Source organism: Nanorana parkeri, unplaced genomic scaffold (assembly GCF_000935625.1).
Source record: "Nanorana parkeri isolate BGI_ZX_2015 unplaced genomic scaffold, ASM93562v1 scaffold1035, whole genome shotgun sequence".
NCBI lineage: Eukaryota > Metazoa > Chordata > Amphibia > Anura > Dicroglossidae > Nanorana > Nanorana parkeri.
The window spans coordinates 367,555-393,600 of NW_017307303.1; the positions used below are offsets into that span (position 1 = coordinate 367,555).

Below are 26,046 nucleotides of genomic sequence, written 5' to 3' on the forward strand. Positions count from 1 at the left end.
CCTCTACCCCCCCCCCTACCTACCGCTCACATTTTCTACATTCTTCTCTCATTCTTTCTTTCTTCTAAACCGCCTTGTATCATTTTTGTTGATCAGCATGCAGTTGTTATGGGACGGAAGCTCATGACTATTTACGGGATATATCGGAGTAGCATATATAAATTGATACTGCCAGGCCGTAGTGGGTTTGAATATGCAAGGTGGTTACCACATGTTCTTCCAAGAATGTTTGGGTCATTTTTGACCGACCTTTTGTACTATCTGTACGACTGTTATCTATCTTGCTTTTTTGTTTTGTACAATTATTGAAATACCTATAAATAAAGAATTTATAAAACAAGATTACAGTTTGCCACTGAACATATGGGCAAGGACCAGGCCTTCTGGAACAATGTAATGAAGACTGATCAATCAAAGATAGAGGTTTTTGTCACAAACTGAAGACTGCATTTCAGGAGAAGACACTGTTCACAGAACAACTGTAAAGCATAGTGGTGGAAATGTTAAGTTTTGGAATTGCTTTGCTACTTCTGGGCCTGTGCAGCTTGCAGTCATCGTGTCAGCTATACATTCTGCATCATATTAACGTATGCTTGATGAGAATGTGAGGCCATCTGTTTGAAAGTTAAAGTTGAACTGGAAATGGGTCTTTCAACAGGATATTGCTCTGAAGCACACCAATAAATTTCTCAAACTGAAGACATAGAGGGTTTTGGACTGCCCCAGTCAAAGACCTATTTTGAAACCCATTGAAGTTTTGTAGGGGTATTTTTAAACAGTTAATGCAAGGAAACTCACATAAATCTTGCAAATGAAGGAATTTTGCACAGAGAAGTCAAACATTTTACTGATTAAATGTGAGAGACTATGGGCAGTTATCCAACATACCTACAAGAAGACATTTATGCTAAAGGAGGCACTACTAGCTTCTGATGCCAAACGTGCACTTATTTTTTTCACAGTACACCTTTACATTTATTTATATTTGTGTTGAATAAATGATTGAAAAGGAATATGCTTGCTTTGTCTTTATTCATATAGATCAGCTTTTTCCTGTAGGCACGCTTTAAATAAATCTAATATTTGCCTGTTTAAATATGTTGAAGACGTCAACCATTTCCATGGGGTGTACTTATATTTTTACATAATTATAGGTGGGCTGATGACTCAGTGTACCTGAGACTGGCAGTGTATCTTCTTACTGTTTTACAGGCATGTGATAAATGTGTTATATTTCTTATGTGTGTTTTGCAAGTATCAAAACCACTGGGCAATCACTGTCTGTAAGAGTGCAAAGAGATCTATGAAGTGTATGTCATACACGTGTAAAAATCACAATACAATCGTTGTTTATAAGATTACACAGGGATCTGTGGAAGAGCTGGATACTGACATTATGTCCCCCTTCTATTTTACAGGTCTCCAGACAAGTGCACTCCATAAATAGTCACTGCCTGGCTTCTTACAATGTTGCTGTGAAACAGTGTTTGGTGATAAAGTGCATGCTCCTGGCTTGTGTTCAGTGACAGATGTGTAAAAAAAAAAGTGAGGGTTGCATTGCATTGATGCATTTTGCACCAATTCCTTTAGCAGCTACTTATGTATCTAATGAAAATCTTGGCAAGGAAAATTGTATCTGAGTATATGGAGTGCTAGGTATTTGGTTTAGAAGACAGAAATAAGTAGCAGTCTCATAGTCGTGCTCATAATAGTTGTCCTGTCTGTGTTGAGGTAATTTCCGGATGGCAACTGGAAAGTTGCATATAAATATCTTGCTTTCTGACACAGAGGAGTCAATTAATTAGTCATATGCCTAGGATTATAAGCATATATGCTAACTGAAAGCTAAGCATGGAAACTGCACACTGCAGGGTCAGCAAAGATTTAATACTGTGAATTGAAAGTCAGACCTACTGTGAACATCTTGGCTGAAATACAAATTTGCTGGAGTAATAAAGTATTCTGATGAAAGACTGCCTTATGCCATTATTTCCATGTTTCCTGTAGAAACATACAACTGACTTGTTTATGCCTGGACTTTTAATGCAGTTAGTTTTTGGTTTAAGTTTAGAAAATAGTTGTGCCAGACCTGGAAAGAAATGTAAACTAATAGGGAGAATAGGAGTTATCAGTTGTGAAACCAAGGCAACTTTATTATTAGGCCCTATAGAGAAACACTCTACATAAGCAGTAATGAGTGGCAGCACTGCCTGACAAGAGAACCAGATTTTAAAGTCTTCAAAACCATGTGGTAAACAAAAGTGGTTTGATGCGGGTAAAACCATAAAAATCTTCAACAATAATCTGCTGATATTAGATTATTATTTTGATAGATTAACAGTGTACTCCAGGCAATCGGCTACATACACAGGTTCTGTACACCTGGTTATGGGCTTTACACAGCCCTACCAGACAGTACAGTCAACCTGGTGACTTGACTTTCCTCAGAGGCAGTTAAGCAACACAACTACAACACAACACTACAAATCCCTGCTCCCTGCTGGTCATTGAAGAGTAAAGGAACAGCGACAGGCTAATTAGGTTATCTCTCTGCTTTCTCCAACTGTAATAGTTTTCCTTGTCAGCATACTTCCATGCAGTAGATCTGATTGGCCCCTAGAACTGTCTCTTCCTCTTCCGGTCTGAGTGCTTCTATAAGTGATATTACAAGAGACTGAAATCAAGTCAAATTTAGATACTTTCACTAAATGCATCCAAAATCCAAGGATTAAAGGGTACCGTATATACTCGAGTATAAGCCGTCCCGAATATAAGCCGAGGTACCTAATTAATTTTCTCACAAAATAGGAAAATATGAACGTACCGGCAGCACCCCACCACCTCACTGGCCCCTTGTGCACTTACGTGTCTGAAGTCCTCGCCAGCCATTGTAGTGGTCCATACACTGTACACCAGACTTCCCAGTTTCAATATGGAATGCTCATAATGCTTGCAAAAGGCGAGCGCTCATTGATCAGCATGGTCACATGACCAAGCTTGACCAATGAGAAGCACTTCTGAGCCAGGGACCAGGTCCTAGAAGTAAGAAGCGCTTCTCATTGGTCAACTTGGTCATGACCAATGAGTACTCACAATTTGTGAGCATTATGAGCGTTCCATACTGCAGGGCTGGTAAATCCGGTGTATGGTGTATGGACTGCTCCTCCAGGTTTTGGGGCAAGTGGAAACTTGAAGTGCAGTGTGCGTTAGGGAGGGGTGGCAGGGTGTTGTGGGTAAGTACTAGACATGTGCGAGTCGTTTCGTTCCAAAATGAAATTTGGACGAAATTTCAGAAATTCGGATGCATCCGAATTCCGAATTACAGCTAAAACGAATGCAAACGAATAAGTCCCCTTGCCCGAAGACCCCCACAACCACCGAGTCAGGGTTGTGGGGAAGAGGCCCTTGTCCCCATCGGCATGGGGACACCCTCTCAATGCCGAGGGCACGTGGCCTGGTAAGGCGCAGGGAGGGGGGGGCCTGCCGGGCCTGTGCTCGGATCAAGGGTCTGGTAGGAATGGTAGGTCTGGTAGGAATGTTAGTTTCCCCCCCCCCATTTTTGGGGTTCCCCCTTAGGATTCCTAAAGGGTCTGGTCGGGATTTTGGGGGGAACCACACGTACTTTTTTGTTTGTTTTAACTTGGGGGAGGGTCCCTCCTAATATTCCTACAAGACCTAAAGGGTCTGGCATTAATTGGGGGGGAACCTCATGCTTTTTTTTCTTCATCTTCTGCAGACTGTAAAAAAAAAATTTTTTTCTAATGTCACTTTGCTGCAAGGAAATTTCATCCAATAAACGAAATTTTGACCGGACTACCGCTAATTAATTTTGTCCGAATTCCGCAACGAATAAAATTTCGGACCCGAATCCGAAAAACAAAATAATGCAAAATCATAATCAAAACAAAACTAAACTAAACAATTTTTTTGCTGGTGCACATGTCTAGTAAGTAAATTTTTTCACATTTTGTAAGAAAGTGATCTTACCCTTAAAGATTATAACAAAGTCACTATCTTACAGTTGAAGACCAACATCAATTGTTCATCCTGTATTATGAAATATATATATCAAGATAGCAAAACATCATCATTTGCTCTGAATTGCATGTGGCAGCTGGACTATACTGGGAAATCTGCTGGGGATATACAGCCTCTGGAGTCCTGAAGGGATGTTAGAACTCAGTATGTCTTTCAAATTGAGAACAACCACAAAATAAATAAAATGCCAGCTCTGTCAGGAAAAGGCATTCAAAACTGAAATTTTCACATTTACGTTATAACTATGCAAAGTAGCTAATCAACAAGCTTGGTTTGTTTGTATGGAGTCAGTAATAGTTTGTAATTGCAAGGAAAATTGGATTGTGAAGATTTCTTAAAATTAAATATGTTATTATTATTATTATTTAAAATACCAATGTGACTGAATTATAACTGAACATCTAACTATGGAAATACAAACATGTGTCATTGTTTGCTTTTGTAGCAGTACTATAGTATACTATGGAGCTATAAAATGTCAACATTTTGTGAGGATGAAAACATATCAGAGCACACAGTAATGTAGGTATTTAAGTTAAAAAAACGCATAGAAGGGGAAGGCCAGAGCTCTCAACCACATGTGCTGGTCAAGATTTGTGTAATAGATGCCCAGTTTCGGGGCTTGCAGAAAGCTGCAGAAGAAAGCCATACAAATGTGTAGGTACCGTTTATGAGTGGCTGTTTAGTTAAATGAGATCTAAAGGCACCGGCATTACATTAGGTTTTCAGAACAGGCATTGTGAAATACATAAAAAGGCTTTGTTATTATGCTTTAAAATATTTACTTTTAAAAACATTGCATATTCTTGCCTCTTCTGAGTTGGAGCTTCTACTTTATCTACTTTAGAGTCATCTCAATTGTGGTAATCTCCCACAATGCCTTGCACCACAACATACATATCCTGGATCAGGGCTGTAGGAAATGCTAGCAAAGTAAAGAGATGGAGGGATGTGGGCGGGACACTAGGGAGAAGGTATGGAGCTCCGAGGGAGCAGTGAAAAAAACAGTGTAGCAAAGGGGTATTGGATTAAATTTGAAGGAAGTGCAGCCGGTAACTTTTGTTTTTTTCCAACAGAGGTCCGCATCTCATGTTTGTGCATTGACTCCATCAGGGTGCCCCTAATATTAGGTGTCCCCATCAGAGTGCCCCCTTAATTAGGTGTTCCCATCAGAGTGCCCCCTTACATTAGTTGCCCCCATCAGAGTGTCCCCGAAACCGCCCTCGGAGGCAACGCAGGTTAAAGGTCTGCATGAAGAAGTTACTCTTCCATTCTCCTTCTGATGCTGGCGGTGCGGCCCGCATGTGATGTCATTGGTTATTAGGACATCATCGGTCCTAGCAACCAATGCATGCAGAGGAGAGGGCACGTGACATTATTGGTTGTCGCCAGTTCTGGTCACGAACTGGCCCATCCATTGTCAACCAGACATAACCCAGCACAGGTGCACAAGTGCAGTCCAGACAGAACCGTTACTCGGTCTGGACAACGGTCTGCCATTTAGTGCTCCCTGGTGTAGTAGTTTCTGACCACAGTGCTTCTGCATGTGTTACTACTACTTCAAATATTAGGAAGGCAGAATAAAATGTGGACAAAAACATACAAGAAATATATGTGAATGTGGTTCTCAGTCATGCACCACAGTAATAAGCACTTTACAAAAAACAAAATACTATATAAAGTAAAAAAGACCAATATAATTGAAAAAACAGTTTCCCTTACTTTCTATTAGAAAACATATCAAATAAAAATGCCAGGACAGTACAAACCCCCCTTCCCCTAAATGACCCTTTTTGGAAAGAAGACACTCCAGCGTGATTGATTTTTGGCATCAATTTTCTGTAAATGAAGAAAAATGCCAGTATTGAGGGGGTTAAACATGAAGCTTGGTAATGGTGCACAAGATACAATAAATGTACAGGTCATAGACAGAGGGAGGCAGAGGCGAAGGGGTGAATGTACATACAGTGGGAGGATGGAGATGAAGAGGTTAGTGTACAGATGTGCAGCGTAAGGGAGATGAAGGGGTAATGCGCACACAGAAATGTAATGGAGCTAACATATATAGGAGATAAGGGATAGTGAAAGGGTTAAAAATATTTTTTTGCTGCTGCATCTTGTTTTTATGAGGAAGCACTGAATGGATGACGCATCCATTCATTACTCCCTTTACTCTCCCCTGCCTCTGATGTAAGAGGTAGGGGAGGGCTTTGCAATGTAAACATTGGCATGCGATTGCTGTGATAATCAATCACAGCGATCACAGGACACAGAGCCGATCTGATCAGCTTTGTATCTAAAGCCAATGGTCTCTGCTGTCTAACTACAGTGGGAACAGGAGCCTCAGCAGCTGGGGGTGCGGACTGTCCATTTTAATACAGTAGCTGGTCCGCAAGTGGTTAAAGATACATGGTGAGAGATGTAAAAAAGGCATGCTGAAGAAAATATGACATTTTTGTTTTATGACTTCATGATGCTTTATTTGAATTTTGCTAATATAAATTAGCATAATTACAGGTTTGCTTTCAATACTACAGTTCAAATTACCCTGTAATTTGGTCTAAGGTTAAGCTGTAATAAGTGTAAAGCATAGCTCTAAGAGCTTCCTCTTTCACTGCAGTATTTGGGTACTTAGACATCCTAATGATAGAAAGGACTTTGAATTTCCACATCCATCTCAGTTCAGCAATGTTACCCAGTCCTAAACTTCCTGTCGGCTGCCAGGCCACCAAAGACATTTATCCCAGCACTCAACGCTGTACATAACCCTTACCCTTTCACAGATGTCACGAGTCAGAAGCCTCGTACTCACTGGTCACTAGCACTCAATATATAAACAAGGTTGAATGTTACATTTTCAGATAGCATAACACTGGTGTAGACTGCATTATCTCAGATAAAACGTGCTCTAGAAATATCATAGAATATATATTTATCCCCGTATTATGTGCCCAGGAGATATCAAATGTTCAGTGAAGTGTTGATATGACAGGAAGGAAGATCAAAAGCCGTAACATGTCAGAAAGCGGTAAAGGTTAATTGATCCCCCAAGACTCTGTTTAGCCTACTGTAAGAAGAGCTGGCAGTGTGCAGAAAAATACTGAACACCTGTGCAGTAAGGCTCTGTATAAGCTCGGTTCATCCTGGAGACCGTGGAAGTCATATCTCCACGCACTGTCTGCACAACTCCCTGCCATATATCACTCAAGACTGAGAGTACTCAACTTGTCTTACAAGGCATAGAGTATCATTTTGCAGCTGAAAGGAAATGACATGCCTGCACAATCCCTTCCTTCATGTTTGAAATACCTCTTCAGCTATTCAATCTACTTGACAATCACAAAAGAACAGTGCAAATATTTGGTGTTTATATGTAATTACAACACTGTTTTCAGTCACGTATTTGATTGATACATACGTAATATGCAAGGCTGGTTAAAGTGATATTAAAGCGGTAGAAAAATGTGACTTACACAGTCTCTTCTGCCATAAAAAGTCTACCAATCAGCATTATTTAAAAAAAAAAAAACTTTTCTTCCACTTTAAAGTCAAAAGTTTTTTAAGCTATTTCAAATACTGATTAAATCGCTTACAATGAATGTTGTTACTTGATGTTAAAATGTGTTGGTTTCCTGCAGAATCAGCTGCTCCCCTGAGCACTGGTCCTGATATCCTGTTTAAGAGTGGCTCTTTTCCCTCGCAAGGTTCTATGGAGCCACCATTGTGTGTCTTAGTAAGCTGTGTGTGTGTCTCCACAAACACACAGGCATGGCAAAGCAAGACACTACCCTCCCCCCTCTACCCTCTCATCTTTCCTTCATTCTCCAAGCTAGTAGGTGGACAGTTGCTGCAGACTGCTCTGTCCCTTGTGATCTTGTACTGGACAGGAAGTAACATAGTAGGTAAGCTTGAATAAAGACAAGGGTCCATCTTGTTCAATCTATGGGTGTATGGGTGTGTGTAATTGCGTGTCTGTATTTATTTGACTCTAACACTGCCCATATTTCTGTATATTCAGTGAAATAAGAAACTCATCAAGACGTTTCTTGAATTTATCAACGTTCTCGGGGGACAGTTTTCTGATTGAACAGTTTGTGATCCCCGTTGATGATTTCTAAGACTGCAATTAGGTCTCCTCGTAATTGCTTCTTTTCTAAGGTAAATACGTTTTAATTACTGGAGGCGGTCTTCATAACTCAGGCCTTCTATCCCTGAGCTAAGAGAGTTGGAGTCAGCTGTTTGGAAACATGATTCTGTAAGTAACATAGTAGGTGAGGATGCATAAAGACAAGGGTCCATCCATTCAACCTGTGTGCGTATGTGTGTATGTGATTGTGTGTTATCTTGCTCTAACACTTCCCATATCCCTGTAAATTAAGTGAAATAAAAAAACTCATCAAGAAGTTTCTTGAATTTATCAATGCTCTCAGTAGAGACCACCACCTGTGGAAGGCAATTCCACAATTTTACAACTCTCACAGTAAAAACAAAACCCTTCGAATTCTGTGATTGCATCCCCTTTCCTACAATCTCTTGTTGTGGGAAAAATGTATAGAAATACTTTGCTGAGCAATGTATATTTGTCTGATCTGGATTCATTATTGGAAAAAAGATTGAGAGTTTAATACTACTGGAGTTAAAGGACCATCTAAACAGGTACAATCTGGTACAGAAGAATGTAATACTTCTATCATTGCAAAAATGATGTCATGTGAGAGTAAGGAGCCAAAACATTGTTGGCCATATAAATGTAAACATAAGTGAAAGGCAAAAAGAAATAGCTTGCTGACTCCCTATGAGTTTGCATGACAAGCAAGTCAGAGGCCTACCGTTAAAGGGAAAGTAAACCTTTTAGAAAAAACATAGATGCATACTTCTTCATAAAAGAGAAAAAAAATTGCATTTATTATTTTTTGCATTGGAGCCAGTAAAGTATTGCAACTGTGATCAGTGGATTGCGGGTGCAATGCCCTGGCTGTTGCGGACTCTTCCTCCCCTCTATGTCCATACCTCATTTTGGGTATTCAGTAACACGGACAGGAGGAAAAATGAATGCAATCCAAGTGCGGTGAGGTCACTATGCTACAACTTGTTTGTACGTTTTACACATTAGTTAAGCATTGTTAATTTAAAAAAGAAAGCTGTAATATATTATGAAGAGCACTAGATGACACTGTAACAAGTCAGGGGCAAATAGGCTGTTCACGTTGCAAGGGAATTTGCACTAGCAAAGGAATTTTCTCTTTGCTCAGTAAATGTGGTAAAAATTCACATACCCAATCACATGCAAGGAAAAAAAAACCAGTATTTTTGCTTGCTTATGATTGGATGATGGAAGTCAGAAGAGCTTCACCTCATTTACTAAGCTAAGGGAAAAGTCTCAATGTGTGCAATAATGTGTTGTTACCTGTTGGTTTTGTTGCAGCTCACATCTGTGCGTTCTAATGTGGTGCGTTTAAAACAATCTTCTTTGCATTGTTTTATTTACAGGGTTATTCACAAAAGGGTGAAGAATTCGAAGCAGGCAGGATAAGAGAACAATCTAGGACAACATAATGGATTTGGAAAAATTCTCCAATTCAGCTCACTTTCCAGTTCAGCTATGTTGTCCTAGATTGTTCACTTCTTCTGCCTTCTCCAAACTCTTCACCCATTTATGAATAAGCCTGTTAGTTTCCAGAAACTGCTTCTTCTATAAAGATTGATTTGCACAGCATATACAATTATTTTAAGACACATCACACTTGCAAAGCAACAAACCAAAAATGCAGAGAAGTAAATGGGCCCTAACAGAATTGCTTGACACATTGTAGTTTAGCTAAATGTCTAATATACAGTTTGATGCGGGTTGTCTTCTATGACCAGTGTTTCTCCAGATGGTCAGCACAGAGAACACTGCACTAGCACTTTATTCCAGTAACATTTACCATGGTCCTGTTATATGGGATGGATGAATACTGGGTGTTAGTGTCAATCCTATACAGCCTCAGGGGCCGATAGTTTGCTCTGCCAGTAGTAATTCTGAGTTGACAGTAAGCTATATATTTGTTTAGGCACAATGGAGAAAAATGAACCTTTCTATATGACAAGCAATACTTGAAACATTCAGTTATCTCTCTTACAAATATAATAACTATTGGAAAATTAGCCACTAACTTTTGGAATGGGGGCAGTGCGCATATACAGTATTTCCAAATTTAGCATTTAATTTCTCCCATGTTATGCCTATATTTTTCTAAGACATACGTCTCTTTTATTTGTGCATGCTCCTATAATAAATACTGCAGGCTAAATATTGATTTTTACTTTTTACTTTTTTTACTTGCCTGAAATGTATTTTATGCTTTTCTGCATAAAGGTATTATGAATCCATATCTGTGACAGAGGAATGATCTACAGATGTAAAGTTTAATCAAAAGAACCAAAAGCTGTGATGGCATCCATAGTTGAAGTGAATATACATGCATAACTGGGGGAATACCTAGTTTGGGGGAAAACTTTACTTCTTTATATTGTGTATTGTAAACAGTTTCATACTTATCATGGGTTACTGTAATTAGAATTTTTCCACTTTGCTTCAGCTAGATAATTAGAACTCTTCTAATTTGCTCTATTTATTTGCATGTTTTATACCAAGTCCCTCTATCATGAGTTGCACCTCAATCTTGTAAAGATCCAAAAGGGATCTATGTTTGTTGTGCCTACTGCTTCAGTAGTTTTACAGGTATCAACATTCAGACAGCAAAAAAAATTAGCTGGATGCAATCAATGTTGTTATTGCCGGTTAACATACCACACAGCCACCTCCTGGTCTACACAACTTAATGGCCATATCAAATTAGGCTTTATAATTGAAGTACAGCACCAATCTGGTAACATGGAATCACTGACTCTGGGACCATGTTACTACTATGACAACATGGCATCATGCTGATAATAGATGCAAAAATGTAATAATAATGGAAAGTCAGAGACATTGCATGCATTATGGCACTTTTGTTGATTTTCCTTACAACCATACATCAAATTTCAAAGCCCATCTGTTAATAACAGTTATTGTCACATACAAATTTCCTTCCAGCGGTGTCCCTATGGGGGGGGGGGGCACAACAGGCTGCTCTTGGTACTGCCACTTCAGGGTGCCCTGATGCATCCCCTAGCAACATGCAGAGTGGCAGCAGTTAAACAGCTGCTTGAATGCTCTCTGTGCTCCAGCAACCTGCACTAGATGAATGAAGACAGAACTGTCTCTGCACAACAAAAGTATAGTATTGGCCAAGAGGCAGCAGCTAGGGAGCATGTGTTCAGGTAAGTTAACCAGTGCTGGGGGGTTTATTATTACAGTGTAAGCTTGCCACCAACACTTTTCTTATTACACTTCGAACATGTTACTAACCAGTAATTATGCGGGTTTCCTGAGCCTGCCACTGACCACCAATGCTGGAGGGGTTTATTATTACAGCCTGAGTCTGCCACCAACCACTATGCCATGCTATGTACACCATTGTTTCTCACCATGGTTTGAAATGTCAAAATAGATCAGCTTCTCTGTTTTCGTCACAATCCTAAAAGTTCAATAATGAATACATGAACAAGCTACGTCAAGGATAAGATAAAGTCTATGAAGCATTACACTGCCATGCTTGAACTGAGAGAATTCAAAACATGCATAGCTTATAGCTTTGTACAGCAGAATGTATTTGTATATGTAGCTTCAGCTACATATATACAGGTGAAACGCGAAAAATTAGAATATCGTGCAAAAGTTCATTTATTTCACTAATGCAACTTAAAAGGTGAAACTAATATATGAGATAGACTCATTACATGCAAAGCAAGATAGTTCAAGCCGTGATTTGTTATAATTGTCATGATTATGGCTTACAGCTCATGAAAACCCAGATCAACAATCTCAGAAAATTTTTGGCAGTGTGGGAAGGTGCCAAGTCCTGCTGGAAAATGAAGTCAGCATCCCCATAGAGCTCGTCTGCGGAAGGAAGCATGAAGTGCTCCAAAATCTCCTGGTAGACGGCTAAGTTGCATTAGTGAAATAAATGAACTTTTGCACAATATTCTAATTTTTCGAGTTTCACCTGTATGTAGCTTCAGTGTAGAACACCATTGTGTGTCAAGACAGTGTGCATATTGGGAAGAATAACATACAGTATGTCTTAGAATCAGGAGGTCCTAAATCTGTTCATATTCTAGAAATAAATTTATAACCTTTCAGTATTAACTGTCAGCAGGTACAGTATCTGCTATGGGTTTTTACTTTGCTAGGGAAATGTTCTCAAACGTTTTTTCAGTATTTTAAATCAGCAGACTTGGGCTACCTGATTAAATGGATTTTAGTCATTTCCATATATTAATTTACCTATTTAAACTTTGAGATATGTCAAATCATTCATTTAGTGAGTACTTTGGTGACATCACTTACCAGGACAAAAAGGCAATACGAAGCTTGTTCTTGATGTTCAGGGATGGTGGAAAACACTGATAAAATTAAGCAGCTGAAGACAAGAAGAAAACTGTAAAAAGATAAAAAAAAGAAACAATCACTTAGATTTCTATACTTCATCTCTGGCAGATTATATATATCACTTAGATTGCTGGCAAGTAAAATAATGCAGATATATAAAGTTGGTGAATCTCTATTTCCATTGACTGAATTCAGTGGCCAAGGATAAGTTTGAGATGGAATATTCACAGATAGATCAGATATTACCTACTATGTACCAATTAAACCAAAATAATGTGTGTTACTGGTAGCTCAGATATATCTGCACACAGCATATTACCAATAGACGATTCCACTCACCACAGGGACCTCTGTATAATAAGGTAAATAACACTGCAGTTATTTACATAAATCATACAGCAATCATTATAAACTGACTGAACAAAAAACACACACAAGGTATAACCTGTGTACCTGCTATGGGTACTACACACCTCGGGTCTCTGCACTACCTTGTTAAATAAAGCAATAAATCTCAAATGTATTTATCTGAGAGACGGGCAATGCCAATGTATATTCTTGTCTGGAGAGACACCTTGATGCCATTATATTCATTGGTTGTAGTATATTTAAACCCAAAAGTAAAAATGTAATTTCTTGCAGCTTAACAATTCTTAAATGTGGCGGCTGCATTAGTTTTGATTTGTGTCTCTTTATTTTATCTGGTAATCCAGCTAGTAAGTCTGTTATTTTTGAACTTCCTTTAGCAGACCAAGCTGTCTAGCAAAAGGGGCAGATAGAGGTTGGAGACATCGCGGGAAATCCTGCGATCGTACGATAATCGTACAGTGTATAGAAGGCATGCAACCATTTCTACTGTACGGTCGCACGTCTTCCTTCGAACAAGCAGGCATGAAAACCCGCAGAGAATCGTACGGTTCTCGGCGGGTTAGTGGCCTGCTTGTTCGACAACTGCCGAACGGGCCGGTGTGCGCACGCGCACACTGCCCGTTTGCAGTGATCGGAAGCCCGCCCCTCAGCGGGGCGGGCTTTCGATGATCGCAAGTACGACCTGCTCGTCCAAGATGGGCAGATCGTACAAGCTTTCAATAAGCTTACAACCATCGCAAGACAAAACTCTTGTATGGGCACCTTAAGACTACCCTCTTCACAGGTTGATGATGCTGCTGTGCAATGATGGCTCCATTGCTTCTCCATAGAGTGGAGCCACTCTAAAGCTGGCGCCGCTTGCTGTCAAAATACCTGAACAATGCCTGCATCCAATCAGATTGTTCAAGTATTTTGATCGACTAGCAAGATACTGAAGCTTGGCCCAGCGGGAGATTCCTCCATCCACACAGTTTAGCGTAGATGGAGGAATCTGTTGCACTTTTTCCATCTGACAATAGAAAATCTCCAGATATTCTATAGGTGTATGGCCAGCTTAAGACATGAAGTGTGTTAGTGGCCAGATCACCAGGTGAAAATAACGGGGGAAAAACAAGAAATTTAATGCAGCCACCACATTTGAGGACTGACAAGCTGGAATATATGTCATTTTTATTTTTGGGTTTAAATACACTTTATGGCTGTGTAGATGAATGGTTGATGGTTGAGGGGAGGAGGAGACAGATAAAATACCTTGGGTATAGAGATAAGTGAATCAGTCTGTGAAAGCTTGTAAATAAACAAACTGGGTCAGTTTCTTTCAGGTGAATTATTATTTTTCTGATTCTCCTGATATATGTGCTCCTAGTCACCTGATTTGTTAAAATTTCCAAAATTAAATAAGCCTGTCTCCTGGAATTTTTATAATAGGAATCTCTGCAGACTGTAGGATATGGCATGCTCTGTTTCAGGAGAATTGTATAATTGTGATTTCCCAAAACCATTCATTTTGCTGATTTCCATAGATATACACATCAATTTGTGTACTGCATTTTGTATATAAACTGAAGGAAAGAAAACGTAAAAGCTGTCCAAGGCAAAAGGTTTGTCTACTAATCTGCAACAGGTACATGCCATCAGGAATCTGATTGGTTTCTATGGCCACTAACTCAATTTTTGTTACCACTGCTGTATTTTTCAGTTTTGAGTGGTACGGTGCTTTAATGGAAGTGACACAACATATGAAAGTTAAATGCAAAGAAAAGGCAGCAGCTCACTAATAAGGTCAACTTTCTGTTCTCTCCTCCCGTAACCATACTCAGGGTGTAAAGAACAGCATTGTCCATAAAGCAATAGATTAGAAAAGCTGATATAATTACACAATTACGTTGTACTTATGCTAGTTTTATGTAAACGTACATTTTATTATTTTTTAATAAATACATAACAAGGTTAAATGGTATTTACACTATACCTGTGTAGAGTTTAGCTTTAAAGTAATATTAAACCCTCTGCCTTTGTACATGTACTTGGTTGCCCATGCATATTTTCCTTATATCTGTGCCCAAACATTTAGGGGTCTGTTCACTAAGCTGCCGTAGGCAGCCGAGTGAAAGACCGACCTGAAGTGAAGAGAGCTGAACTCGCTGAACTCGCTGCTGTTCGGTCTATTCTTATAGATGCCGAACAGCAGTGAGTTAATAGCCGAATGCCGCTGAGCAGCATTCGGCTCGGCTGTTCTGCTCGGTCTCAAAGGGGTACCGAGCAGAAAAGAAAAATAGTTAAAAAAGTACAAAAAAATAAATAGAAAACGGTTGTGCGGAGCTAGCAATGACAGCTAGCTCCGCCTAACAGTTTTCTAGTGTCCGGCGGTTCTGCTGCCGTCAAAAAAAAGAAAAAAAACCTCTCCCGGGAGCTCTGGGAGTCTCTCTCTCCCGGCCGCCCAGGAAAGAAACACTGCTTTTTCTTTAGAAAAAAATAAATAAAACATTTTGCCCATAGGAATGCATTGCTAGATTTCTATTGGCTATTTCAATTTGCAATAGCCAATAGTAAACTAGCATTTTACCCGCCCTCTTCTGATGGATCTGATGGAGAACTGCAGCAGAGGGCGAGTGCAATGCTAGTTTACCATTGGCTATTGCAAATTGAAATAGCCAATAGGAATCTAGCAATGCATTCCTATTGGCAAAATTTTGTTTTTCTATTCTGACACGGCTCCGTGTCAGAATAAAGAAAAAAAGAGAAAAAGCAGTGTTTCTCTCCTTGGTGGCCGGGAGCGGGAGACTCCCAGAGCACCCAGGAGAGTTTGCTGTCTTGAGATCAGTGTGCCTGGTTAGCTGGTAACCAGGGATGCTGATCTCTCTGCAAGTGGCCAGAGCCAGCCGTAAGATCACGGCTGGCTCCGCCCAGCTGTTAGAAGCAGGCTGTCGGCCGGCCAGCTTCAGCTTTCAGCGCGGCTCAGCCGAGCTGAGGCATATGCCTTCGGCTCGACTGAGCCGCTCGGCTAAGTTCGGGAGCTGTACGCGCTATTGTGAATAGCCCGTACAGCAGCCCCTCGGTTCTACTGATCATCAGCTTCAGTGGAAGTTAAGTAGGCTAAAATTATATATCCAGGCAGTAATGAACACACAAAGATGGCTCTATAGGTCCCTGTAAGAGCTAAGCAAACTCCGGCCCTCTAGCTGTGGTGACACTACAAATCCTATTATGCATCCATCTTTGAAAGTCATGCCTGTGGCTGTCAGAGTCTTGCAATGGCTAGCAAGATTTGTGGTTGCACTACAACTGGAGGGCTGGAGTTTGCCATCTCCTGCTGTAAGGAGTCAGAGCAACCTGAGGAAAGAAACCTGAGAGTGGGGAACTTTTACACAATGATTTGTAAGCAGCCACACTGTTAAAAGAAAAACTGGCATGCAAACAAAATAAGTGCTGGGGTGTACAGCACTATTGTTATTTATTTAATTAGGTTTTAATATCAGGTTATTTTACATGGTCAAGATTGAATATTTTTAATCTAGTAGCAATCTTAATGATATCCCCTAAACTGCCCATGTGCAGGAGACCTAAAAACATTTACAACATATATAAGGAAATTAATAAAACAAAACTCCCAAATATTCACATCTGGTTTCTTTTCTTCTCAAACTGAATTTTTCCACTGTTAAAAATATTTAGAAAATGATGAAAAATTAACATCATTTATTCTAACATCACCTCTTGTGATCTTTATGGCTTGTTGATTCAATCTGTAAAGCTTATAATTACATTTCATTTGAAATGGAGCATTTAGTTGCATTTCCAGGTTGTTGTTTTTTCCTCTCTAACCGAAACAGATGATGCTCACTTCACTTTGTTACACTTGAAAATCAAACAGGAATGATATTTTCTATCTCCCATTGCCCTATATACCAACTGATTATTGTGTCTAGTGTGTTGGATAAGCTTCTCTGCTTTGTGTACTGTACAACATGTTACATTGGGCAGTAGCCTCACAAACATTGGACAAAAAAAAAAACTTGGCCAGTGGGTTGTCTTAGAGCAATGCCAACACTTGTCACTGGAACTAGGTGATAAGAGAATAACTAGATAAAAACCATATTGGCTATAATCCTGAAGTACACCAGACCTTTAAAAGGTAGAATTTACAACATGCTTTCAAATCATGTTTTTATAGGAAGTTACACAGAGCCATATTAATATGATGAAATGTACATATATTGTAGTATACATAATCATTTAGGAAAGGCACTTGTGTGCCAGCCAGTGTGTAGGCAGTCTTTTCATGCTGTATGCAAATATGCTTAAGTGACAATCTAGAGCAAACTGTGAGCCTGCTATGGGAACAACACATAGAAAAAAGTATCCCTCAACATCCCTCCTTGCCATCTGAATATGAGATGACATATTCAGACAAGAATTCATTCAAATTGTAAAGTACACAATTATTATATTAGCAGTCTGCATATGGAATTTTGAATCCTTCATTTTAAAAGGTCCTTAGTGAGATAACTGTCATGAGGTAGTCTGGCGAGCTGGATTTGTTATGGGCCAATCATTTATAGTTCTGCTTCTGGTGACAGAAACAAATTGCATTTACAAATACAGAGATAATTAAAAAAAAAAAAAAGTATTTTAAAGAAAACTGTGCTGATAAAAAAACAAATTGGCTACCATTGCTGACCTCTCCAAAATATACTATATATCTGGATGATCCAATGGACCTCAATACTGATCTATAACAATTATGCAGATCAGGAGTTCTGACCTAATATGCTGCATGCTTGTTACAGGCCAGTGGTTTAGAAATCAGTGAAGCGAGAGGCATCCAGCCAACTAGCATTTTCAGAAGAAGGTCAGCAATGGCACAGTGCAGGTTTCCTTTTATGTAAAAGAGATATTTGGTTAAGACAAAATTTCCCTATAAACAATGATCCAGAATTATCTGGACTATCGGTAAGGGCCAGTTCACACTACCATGTCTGGCTGAACGCACAGCTGCTGGTGTCCATTGACAGGTAACAGTGCTGATGTGCCAAACCCAGGGCATTGCACTGTACATTTTTGTTTTGTTAGAACTTTATTGAAATATCACAAGTTATATTTCGTCAAGTTCTATTGGCACAGTGTGGTCAATGTGGTTGTGCTGCATCTAACCACACCACCTCCGCACGGTGGTGTGAGCTGAGCCAATAAAGAAGGAGGCAAATTGCTTTATCTGTGCTTTGGGACTGTGCTACAAAAAAGGCGGCAAGTGCAGCCCCAATGTGAACGGGTCCTAATTCAAGAGAATAACAGAATAGTAGAATAGCAGAATGGTAGAATAGTGTGCAATACCTAGGTGCATAGGCTGTAGATAGAAATCCCTTGTAATACAGGGGTGGGCAAATTAATATGGGATTCAGTCTGTCCAATCCAGGAGCCTACAGGATTTATTTTAGGAGTCAGCTCCATTGATGACAACTAGAGATCCCTTTAAAAGTTAGGCATCGTCACGGCATTGGTGACCTGGTTCTTGGGATTTGTCCAGTCCTGCTGTAATATCCACAGCTCACAATAGGAAAGCTATTGTCAGTGAGAACTAACTGACAATAGAGACTAAAAAGTATCAGGCATAACATTCAGACTGTATGTGCACATGCTGCGGAGACTGATCTGGTGTCAGTACACTAGACAATAGTCAAAGAGGTCTAAAGATTCTTAGGGTCTACTTGAGGTAGGCTCTGCATAATTTATCTGATGAGATTTAGTTATTCAATCTTTGAGGCAATATATACATGCTAATTCTATAACACTCACTCAACATAATGAACTTTGATCTGAACGTTTTTTCAGCATAGACCCATCAAGTATTACATTTCAGCTTGCCTTTTTCTAGCAGTCTCTGACACTGTTACTGGGTTACTGCAACGCATACATGAAATTATACAGTTTCCAACAGGGTTGACAAGCAATTGTGGAAACATTTACAAGCTAAAACGTCACCTAGCACGCCATGTCTCAATGACCTGCTAGCGTAAGATCTCCCTTAAAAAGTCATCTTTCCAACATTTCTCGCAAAACAGATAGCGCTATCCAGACGCGGTGGAAAATAATTGTTTAAAAGTTTTGATAATGCAAGCCATACGGCTTAAACTTTCCACCATTTATAGTTTTAGCTTGAGCTGTTTATGTAGGAAAATGAGATATGGCAAAGGTTATTACCATTTGTTAGATGTGTTTGACAAGTGCTGTATGGAGGACAAGATTTCTTCCATAGAAGAAGCCTAGTAAATTTATGTTGTAAACGCTCATTTAGAATGACATGCTCTTTAACCTCCTCTTTTGCAATATTGTAATGTCTTCCTTTAAGCTACCACAAAATGTCTTATGAGTATACAGACCAGTAAAATGGAAAGCAGTTTTCAACAGCTGCACATTAAAGGGAAACTTTAATGAGGAAAATTTACTAAGACTGGAGCAGACAGAATCTGGAGCTGCTGTACATGGTAAGCAATTAGCTTCTTGCTTTCATCTTTAAAGCTTAACTGAAGAAGATGAAGACAGAAGCTGATTGGTTACTATTGCACAGCTACTCAAGATTCTGTCTCCAGTTTTAGTACATTCACCCAATGTAAATGTAAATTTTGAGTCATTATAGCAATATGTACGTTAAAGTGATTTTTGATGCAACTTTCACATTTCTAAATGCTTGATCTTCCATATTTTTGTATTAGGTCATGGATAATTTTACATGCACTACTATAGGTAGTTCTCTAATTAAAGTATATATATATTTTTTTTAAATTTGTTTATTGACTGAACATGCATAGAATACACAAAACACAAGCATCAGTACAAAGATATCTGAAATACAATGCATTCTTTTGTACCCTTGGAATGTTCCAAGAGCTAGAATAACCATAAAATACCCAGAGATCAGAATCTGATGACGACCCCCCGGAGATAGGTTACCTGAGCATTAATTATAAAATCGTATAGCTGTGCATATCGTCTATGTGTACCTTGCAATTGGGATGAAAAGGGGGGTCGTGTGAACGGCAGAACCACCGAACTCAACCTTAGAGGATTTGAAAGACATGGTGAGGATCGTGTGGACCTGTTGTTCCGTAAAGACTATCCCCAATTCTTCCTCCCATCTTGTCATAAAGGACGGTACTGTATCGGTAGGGGGTGTGTTGATCAAAGTATAAATGGTTGAAACGGCATCTCGTGATGGTAGTGAACCTGTGCACATCTCTTCGTATACCGTGAGGGGTCTGTCCAGTGCTCGGGGGTTGGGGATTGCCCTAATAAAATGACTAAGCTGCATAGCACTCCAGGAGTCAAGTGGGGGGTCAATGAGGCACTGGATGTCTTGAGTGGTAAGCCAGTCAGATGCTGTCCGGAAATCCCTCACTCTGTATTTGTCTGCAATCACTAAGCGAGTGAGTCGTGCATTCTCCGCACCTGGGGCAAAGTCGGGATCACCTATTACAGGTGTCAGTGGCGACGGGGTGGGAGCCAGTGATGTATTGCGCAGTACCGTGCGTGCAGAACGAATGGTGGCGGCGATCAGTGGATGGTCCCGAATCCTGGACGGTAGGGGGGCGGAGAGCCACGGGAGCCAATCTATAGGAAGCCTGTGTGTGGCCCGTTCAATAGCGACCCAGATCTTGTTATCGTGATGAACGTGCCAGTCCAGAATCCTATTGAGGTGCACCGCTTTATAGTAAGAGTGGAAGTCGGGCAGACCTACCCCCCCTCTGTCCCGCGGAAGATTCAAGGTCTTTCTGCTCAGTCTCGGATAGGATCCTGCCCACACAAAAGACATCACAGCTCTTTGGAGACGTTGAAAAAAGCTGGATGGGAGAAAGATCGGTAGGGCTTGGAACATGTACAAAACCCGGGGTAAGATGCTCATCTTAACGGCTGCGCATCTGCCAAACCACGAGATAGTAAGTGAAGACCAACGTTTGAGGTCTGCGAAGAGTTCTGTAAGTAATGGAGCAAAGTTGGCCGAATATAAGTCTTGAATGTCTGGTGTGATTTTAGTCCCCAGGTATTTAAGGTGGTCGCGAGCCCACGCAAAGGGAAAATCCGTTTGAAGGCGTGAAAGCACCTGCGTCGGCAACGTAATACTCAAAGCCGAGGATTTGGAAAGATTCACTTTAAAATCAGAGAGTCTACCGTATTCGTCTAGTGCTGATAAAAGGTGAGGCATAGAGCGTATCGGGTCTGTGAGGAAGAAGATTAGGTCGTCTGCGTACGCCGCGATTTTTTGTTCCCCTACTGATGTGTGGAAGCCCTGTATGTTGGGTGACTTCCGAACTGTGCCTAGGAACGGCTCCAGAATTAGAGCAAAAATCAGGGGCGAGAGGGGGCATCCCTGCCACGTGCCATTGGACAGTGAAAAGTCTTTGGATCTGGTTTCATTCACCCGCACGGCTGTTGATGGGGACGTATATAGGGCCGATATCCACTAAAGCATATTGTTGCCCAGGCCGATATGTTGTAAAACTGCTTGCATAAATCCCCAGCTAACTCGGTCGAACGCTTTCTCAGCGTCGGTGGAAAGCAGCGCCAAAGGTGTGCTGCGGGATCTAGCTAGGTGAATGATATTTAGTACCCTGGATGTGTTGTCCCTAGCTTCCCTCGCTGGGATAAATCCCACTTGGTCTTGGTGTATAAGCTGAGGCATATAGGGGAGCAACCTGTTGGCGATTATTTTAGAGAAAATTTTTAGGTCCACATTGAGTAAGGCTATCGGCCGATAATTACCACAAATCATGGGGTCCCGGTCCCCCTTAGGAATAAGGGATATCCATGCCCGCAGCATGTCACTGGGAATCGGGGTGTCCTGCAAGATAGAGTTATACGCGGAGAGGAAGGGCGTCGAGAGTTGAGGAAGAAAGCGTTTGTAGTACGCTACCGTGAAACCGTCAGGGCCTGGGGCTTTGCCTGGTTTAATGGTTTTAAGAGCCCCTTCCAGTTCGAGCATTGAAATAGGGGATTCCAAAGTTTCCCACTCCTCGGGGCTCAGTACAGGCATACGAGAGTCACCGATATAAGACCGGGCCTCGGGTGTGGGGCCGATATGGTGGGGTAGCATGGAGTACGGCCCCGAGTCCAGCATTGCGAGCTGCCGTTACGGCGCTAGTAGCACAGATATCTGTTCGGGTGCAGCGAAGGGCTGACAAGGAGTCCCTGCCCCACCCAAACCGTGCGGATCCACTCGGGGCCATAGACCCACGTCCACCGTACATTAAGGAAATTACTCCCTCTCCTCCCCCCATGTACCACAGGGATAGTGTGGACCCTGTAAAATAACAGCAGCATGTGCAATATAATAACGTAATTCAAACATTTCACAACAACTCGCTAAACCATCCCGCCTTCTGTGAACCCCCCCCGGAGTAATAACTATGTTGAAAAAGGTAGACCTGGAGCATCACTATGAGTAACTGACTGTGTGTGTGGTATATGAAATAACTGAGAGTACAGTGGGCTAGATCACAACATGATGGCAGTTCACGTGGGGCCAGGATTGTTCTCCATTGTCCAAAGACATCATGGCTCATGTCCTGTAGGTGCGGGTACGGACGAAGTGCGTAGTGAGTAGCGACGTCTGCTCCGGGAAGGGCGGGCTGCTCGTCGACCACGGGGGGCCGCGTCCACCGGGCCTGCAGGGAAGTCCAGCCAGTCTGGAAGATCTATCGGTTCCACATCTAACCAACGAAAAAGGTCAGGCAGTTGAGCGGGCGAATGAAGGGCAAATGAACGGTCTTGGTATTGTATGATGATGTGAAAAGGGTGCCCCCAGCGATACACAGCTCCTGCAGCCCTGAGCACGTCCAGCAACGGTTTCAGCAATCTGCGCATTCCAGCGTGTGGCGGGAAAGGTCTGGCATGACCTTTATGGAGGCACCATCAAAATCAAGGGGACCTTTATTCCACGCCTTCCGCATGATCTCCTCCTTGACTGTGAAGAAATGGACTCTGCAGAGCACGTCCCTGGGTACATCCGACGCCGGAGGCCGAAACGATTGAACTCTATGCACACGATCCAGTTCCAGGTGATCATCCGGCGTCTTATCAAGATACAGATTGAGTATGGCCGCGACAGTGGAACGCAGTTCAGGGCCAGTGGTCGCCTCAGGTATGCCCTTCAGCCTGACATTGTTGCGGCGACTTCTGTTCTCCGCGTCATCTTGCTGCAGGCATACAGTAGTCAGGCGGTGTTGGGTGGCCAAGTGGGCAGATTCTAATGCTGACACCCTGGATCCAATATCAGAGGTGGTGGCTTCTGCAGCAGTGACCCTGCCATCTAGAGAAATCACTTGCTGTTTAATTTCCTGCACTTCTGTCCTCAGGGCCTGCACTATTTTTGCAGCCATACCCTCCAGATCAGCTTTGGTAGTGAGCTGAGGGAGAATAGACTTCCACGTACTCTCTGCCCCTTCATCTCCTGCAGTGTTTGGGATCCCCGACCTCATAGGTGAGTCAGACATAGGCATCATGGGGGTCAAGATCGGCGAGGACTCTCGGTCCGCCCCCCGCTGTGTGGGGTCAGGGGCCGTTGCCGACTGTTCATTAGGCCGCTTATGGGGAGTGTTACTCACTGTGGCGAGGCGGCCGGGCGCCATGTTGGATCGGGTCGCCGGCTGCCCAGACATCGTTCCGTGGCCGAAATAGTGCCGTATGCCGCGGGTTGTAGCTGACGGTGATGAGCTCCGAGGTCTGTGGCTGCTGGACATGCGGGGAGGGAGAGTTAAAAAGTCTGCTAAATCCGTGTAGAAGAGGAGGCCGTGCAGAGCTCCGGAGTCACACGTCCTCCCACTGCCATGTCTAGGCCACGCCCCCCATTAAAGTATATTTTAACCCTAACAACAAACCTCTCTTGTTTGCTCCCTTTTGATCTGTTGAATATAAGAATAAAAATGTTTTACTATATCTGTTCAAAAAGTTCCAAAAAATAACTGCTGATTCTGTCAAAGGACCTGCGAAGATATTCTCACCCAAACCTCGGACCATCAATGCAGCCTCATTCAACCTCCGTTTCGGCAGTCTAAGAACCTGTGAGTCATCACAGCCAATACTGTGTATTGGATGGGAGGATGCTGAAGGACAGACAGGTGGAGAGACTGCAGGGACTGGTCTAGCAGCCAAGTCTGAGTTTGGGGTATTTCGTCTTTTATTTTGCACCCTAGACAAAAACGAGTGCAGTGCAGGAGTTCTTCACTAAAAGTACTGTTATCTTTAAAGTAAGTTAAACCGCTAAAACTGGGAAACTGCAGAATATTAAGATTGACTACTATTGTGGGTAGAGCTACTCCAGACAAAATATCTACTGGAATAGAGAATAAACTGATACCAGAATTAGCATTGGCTCAAGATAAGTTGTATCTGGTAACACGATCAATTTCTATGAAACGTAATGTTTAAATTTGAATACTGGAAATGCTATTTATGTGATATATCTGATTGAAAAAAAAAACACTTGATACTGTCCCTAAGGGAGTATTCATATACAAGGTTAAATAATATATTAAAGGAAAGAAGAGAAAAAGTATTGTATTTAGAAAAGATTTAAAATGGGCTAAATAGAGCACTGTAAGTTATATGACAGGGTCAGATATTGGACTCAAAATGGGTGGTAAATCCTTGTTGTGGGGGTACTGTACTAAATAAAAAAAACACTTGTAAAGTCTTGTCTTCAATATGTGACATTAAAAAAATAGACTTTATAGACTTGAGATGCATACAGTACATACAGTATGTTCAAGATCAATATAATGATGCCAGGTTAACTTCTTATTTTAAGCTGTTTACAGAGAATAAGGGACAATAGATGCATTTATCATTAGTATATGAAACAATTCTGGATGGCAAGCTTTAACAAATATGAAATGTTCTCATGGAGTAGTAAATTGCAAAATCCATAAAATAATTTTTCTTATAATCTTATAACTCATTGTATCTACAATTATAAGAAAAACAAGTTATTCTGGCAATATGAGGACCCAGTGATTTATTCTAGTGGCTTTGTAGCGTCAAGATGGATTTTTTTTCCATGATTCCAAATTGATCTAACTTCTATGCCAACACATGTGACAGGTCAACCCTACCTAATCATTAAGGGGTCTATTCACTAAAGATCCGAAAGATCCAGGCGTAGCTTCGGCTCAGCTGCCTCTGCCCTTTGGTTCAGTCGAACCTAATGGCTGCTGTACGGGCTATTTACAATAGCTGTACGGCAGCCGAGCGGCTCAGCCGAGCCAAACACAGCTGGAGCCCAGTTGTAATGACAGATCAGCATCCCTAAATGACCTGGGGATGCTGATCTGCGATTAAACAATAACAACTGGGTGGAGACAGCCGTGCCGTCATGGCCGACTCCACCCAGTTGTTATTCATTGGCCGGGACCTGCTATAAGACTCTGGCAGGTGACGGCCAATAGGAAACAGTGACAGCTAGCTCCGCCCAATTGTTTTTTTCTTTTCTTTAAAATATATTTTTTCATTTTCCTATTTTTAATCATTTTTAACATAATTTTTCAACTTTTTTTTCTATGCATTCTTTTCACTCTTTTCTATTCTGCTCGGTACCTTGGAGGTAGGCAGCCGATGTACAGCTGATTTTAGCCAATGTACGGCTGAAATCAGCCATACAAGACTAAGGTGAATAGCCGAACAGCGTCTGCTCACTTCCCTTCGGCAGCTTTGTGAATAGCAATATAAGTGTATTTTTAAAAACAACTAGTGTAAGCTTCCTGCAATCTACTGCACAGCACAGTGCAGACTGGGAGAGGGGAAGCAGCACAAGGAGCCAATCAGTAGTGCTGATGTGCTAACAAGGGAATGATGACAGTAGGAGAGAAAAGACAGAGAGATGAGTTCATCAGTGAGCTGCTTCTCCTTCACTGTCCAATCATGTGCTGGGGCAAGTAAAATAAGTGGGAATATGTTAAAGTGGAACTAAACTCTGCTATCCGTCTGCAGCCAATGTTTATACCTACAGTTACCATGGTGCTACACACGTGACAAGCTATGGCACCAGCCATTTGAGATCTTCTAAGATTGGTTGAGAGATATAAGCACCCTGCCAACTGTGACAGTTATAACAAAAGGCTACCTTGAATGTAGTATAAACTATGCATGCACTAATAGGCAATGTGTAAATA

The 26,046-nt window shown here is 41.3% G+C and overlaps 1 protein-coding gene across 1 annotated transcript in view; it reads right to left on the reverse strand.

Moving 5' to 3' along the window:
- The window catches only part of KCNQ5 (potassium voltage-gated channel subfamily Q member 5), a 144,262-nt gene extending 131,646 nt beyond the window's left edge, over nucleotides 1–12,616 (reverse strand). The window contains exon 1 of the mRNA XM_018567356.1: nucleotides 12,476–12,616. Within this exon, the coding sequence (XP_018422858.1) occupies nucleotides 12,476–12,616 (141 nt within the window). The remainder of the gene's footprint in view (nucleotides 1–12,475) is intronic.
- Between the last annotated feature and the right edge of the window lie 13,430 nt (nucleotides 12,617–26,046).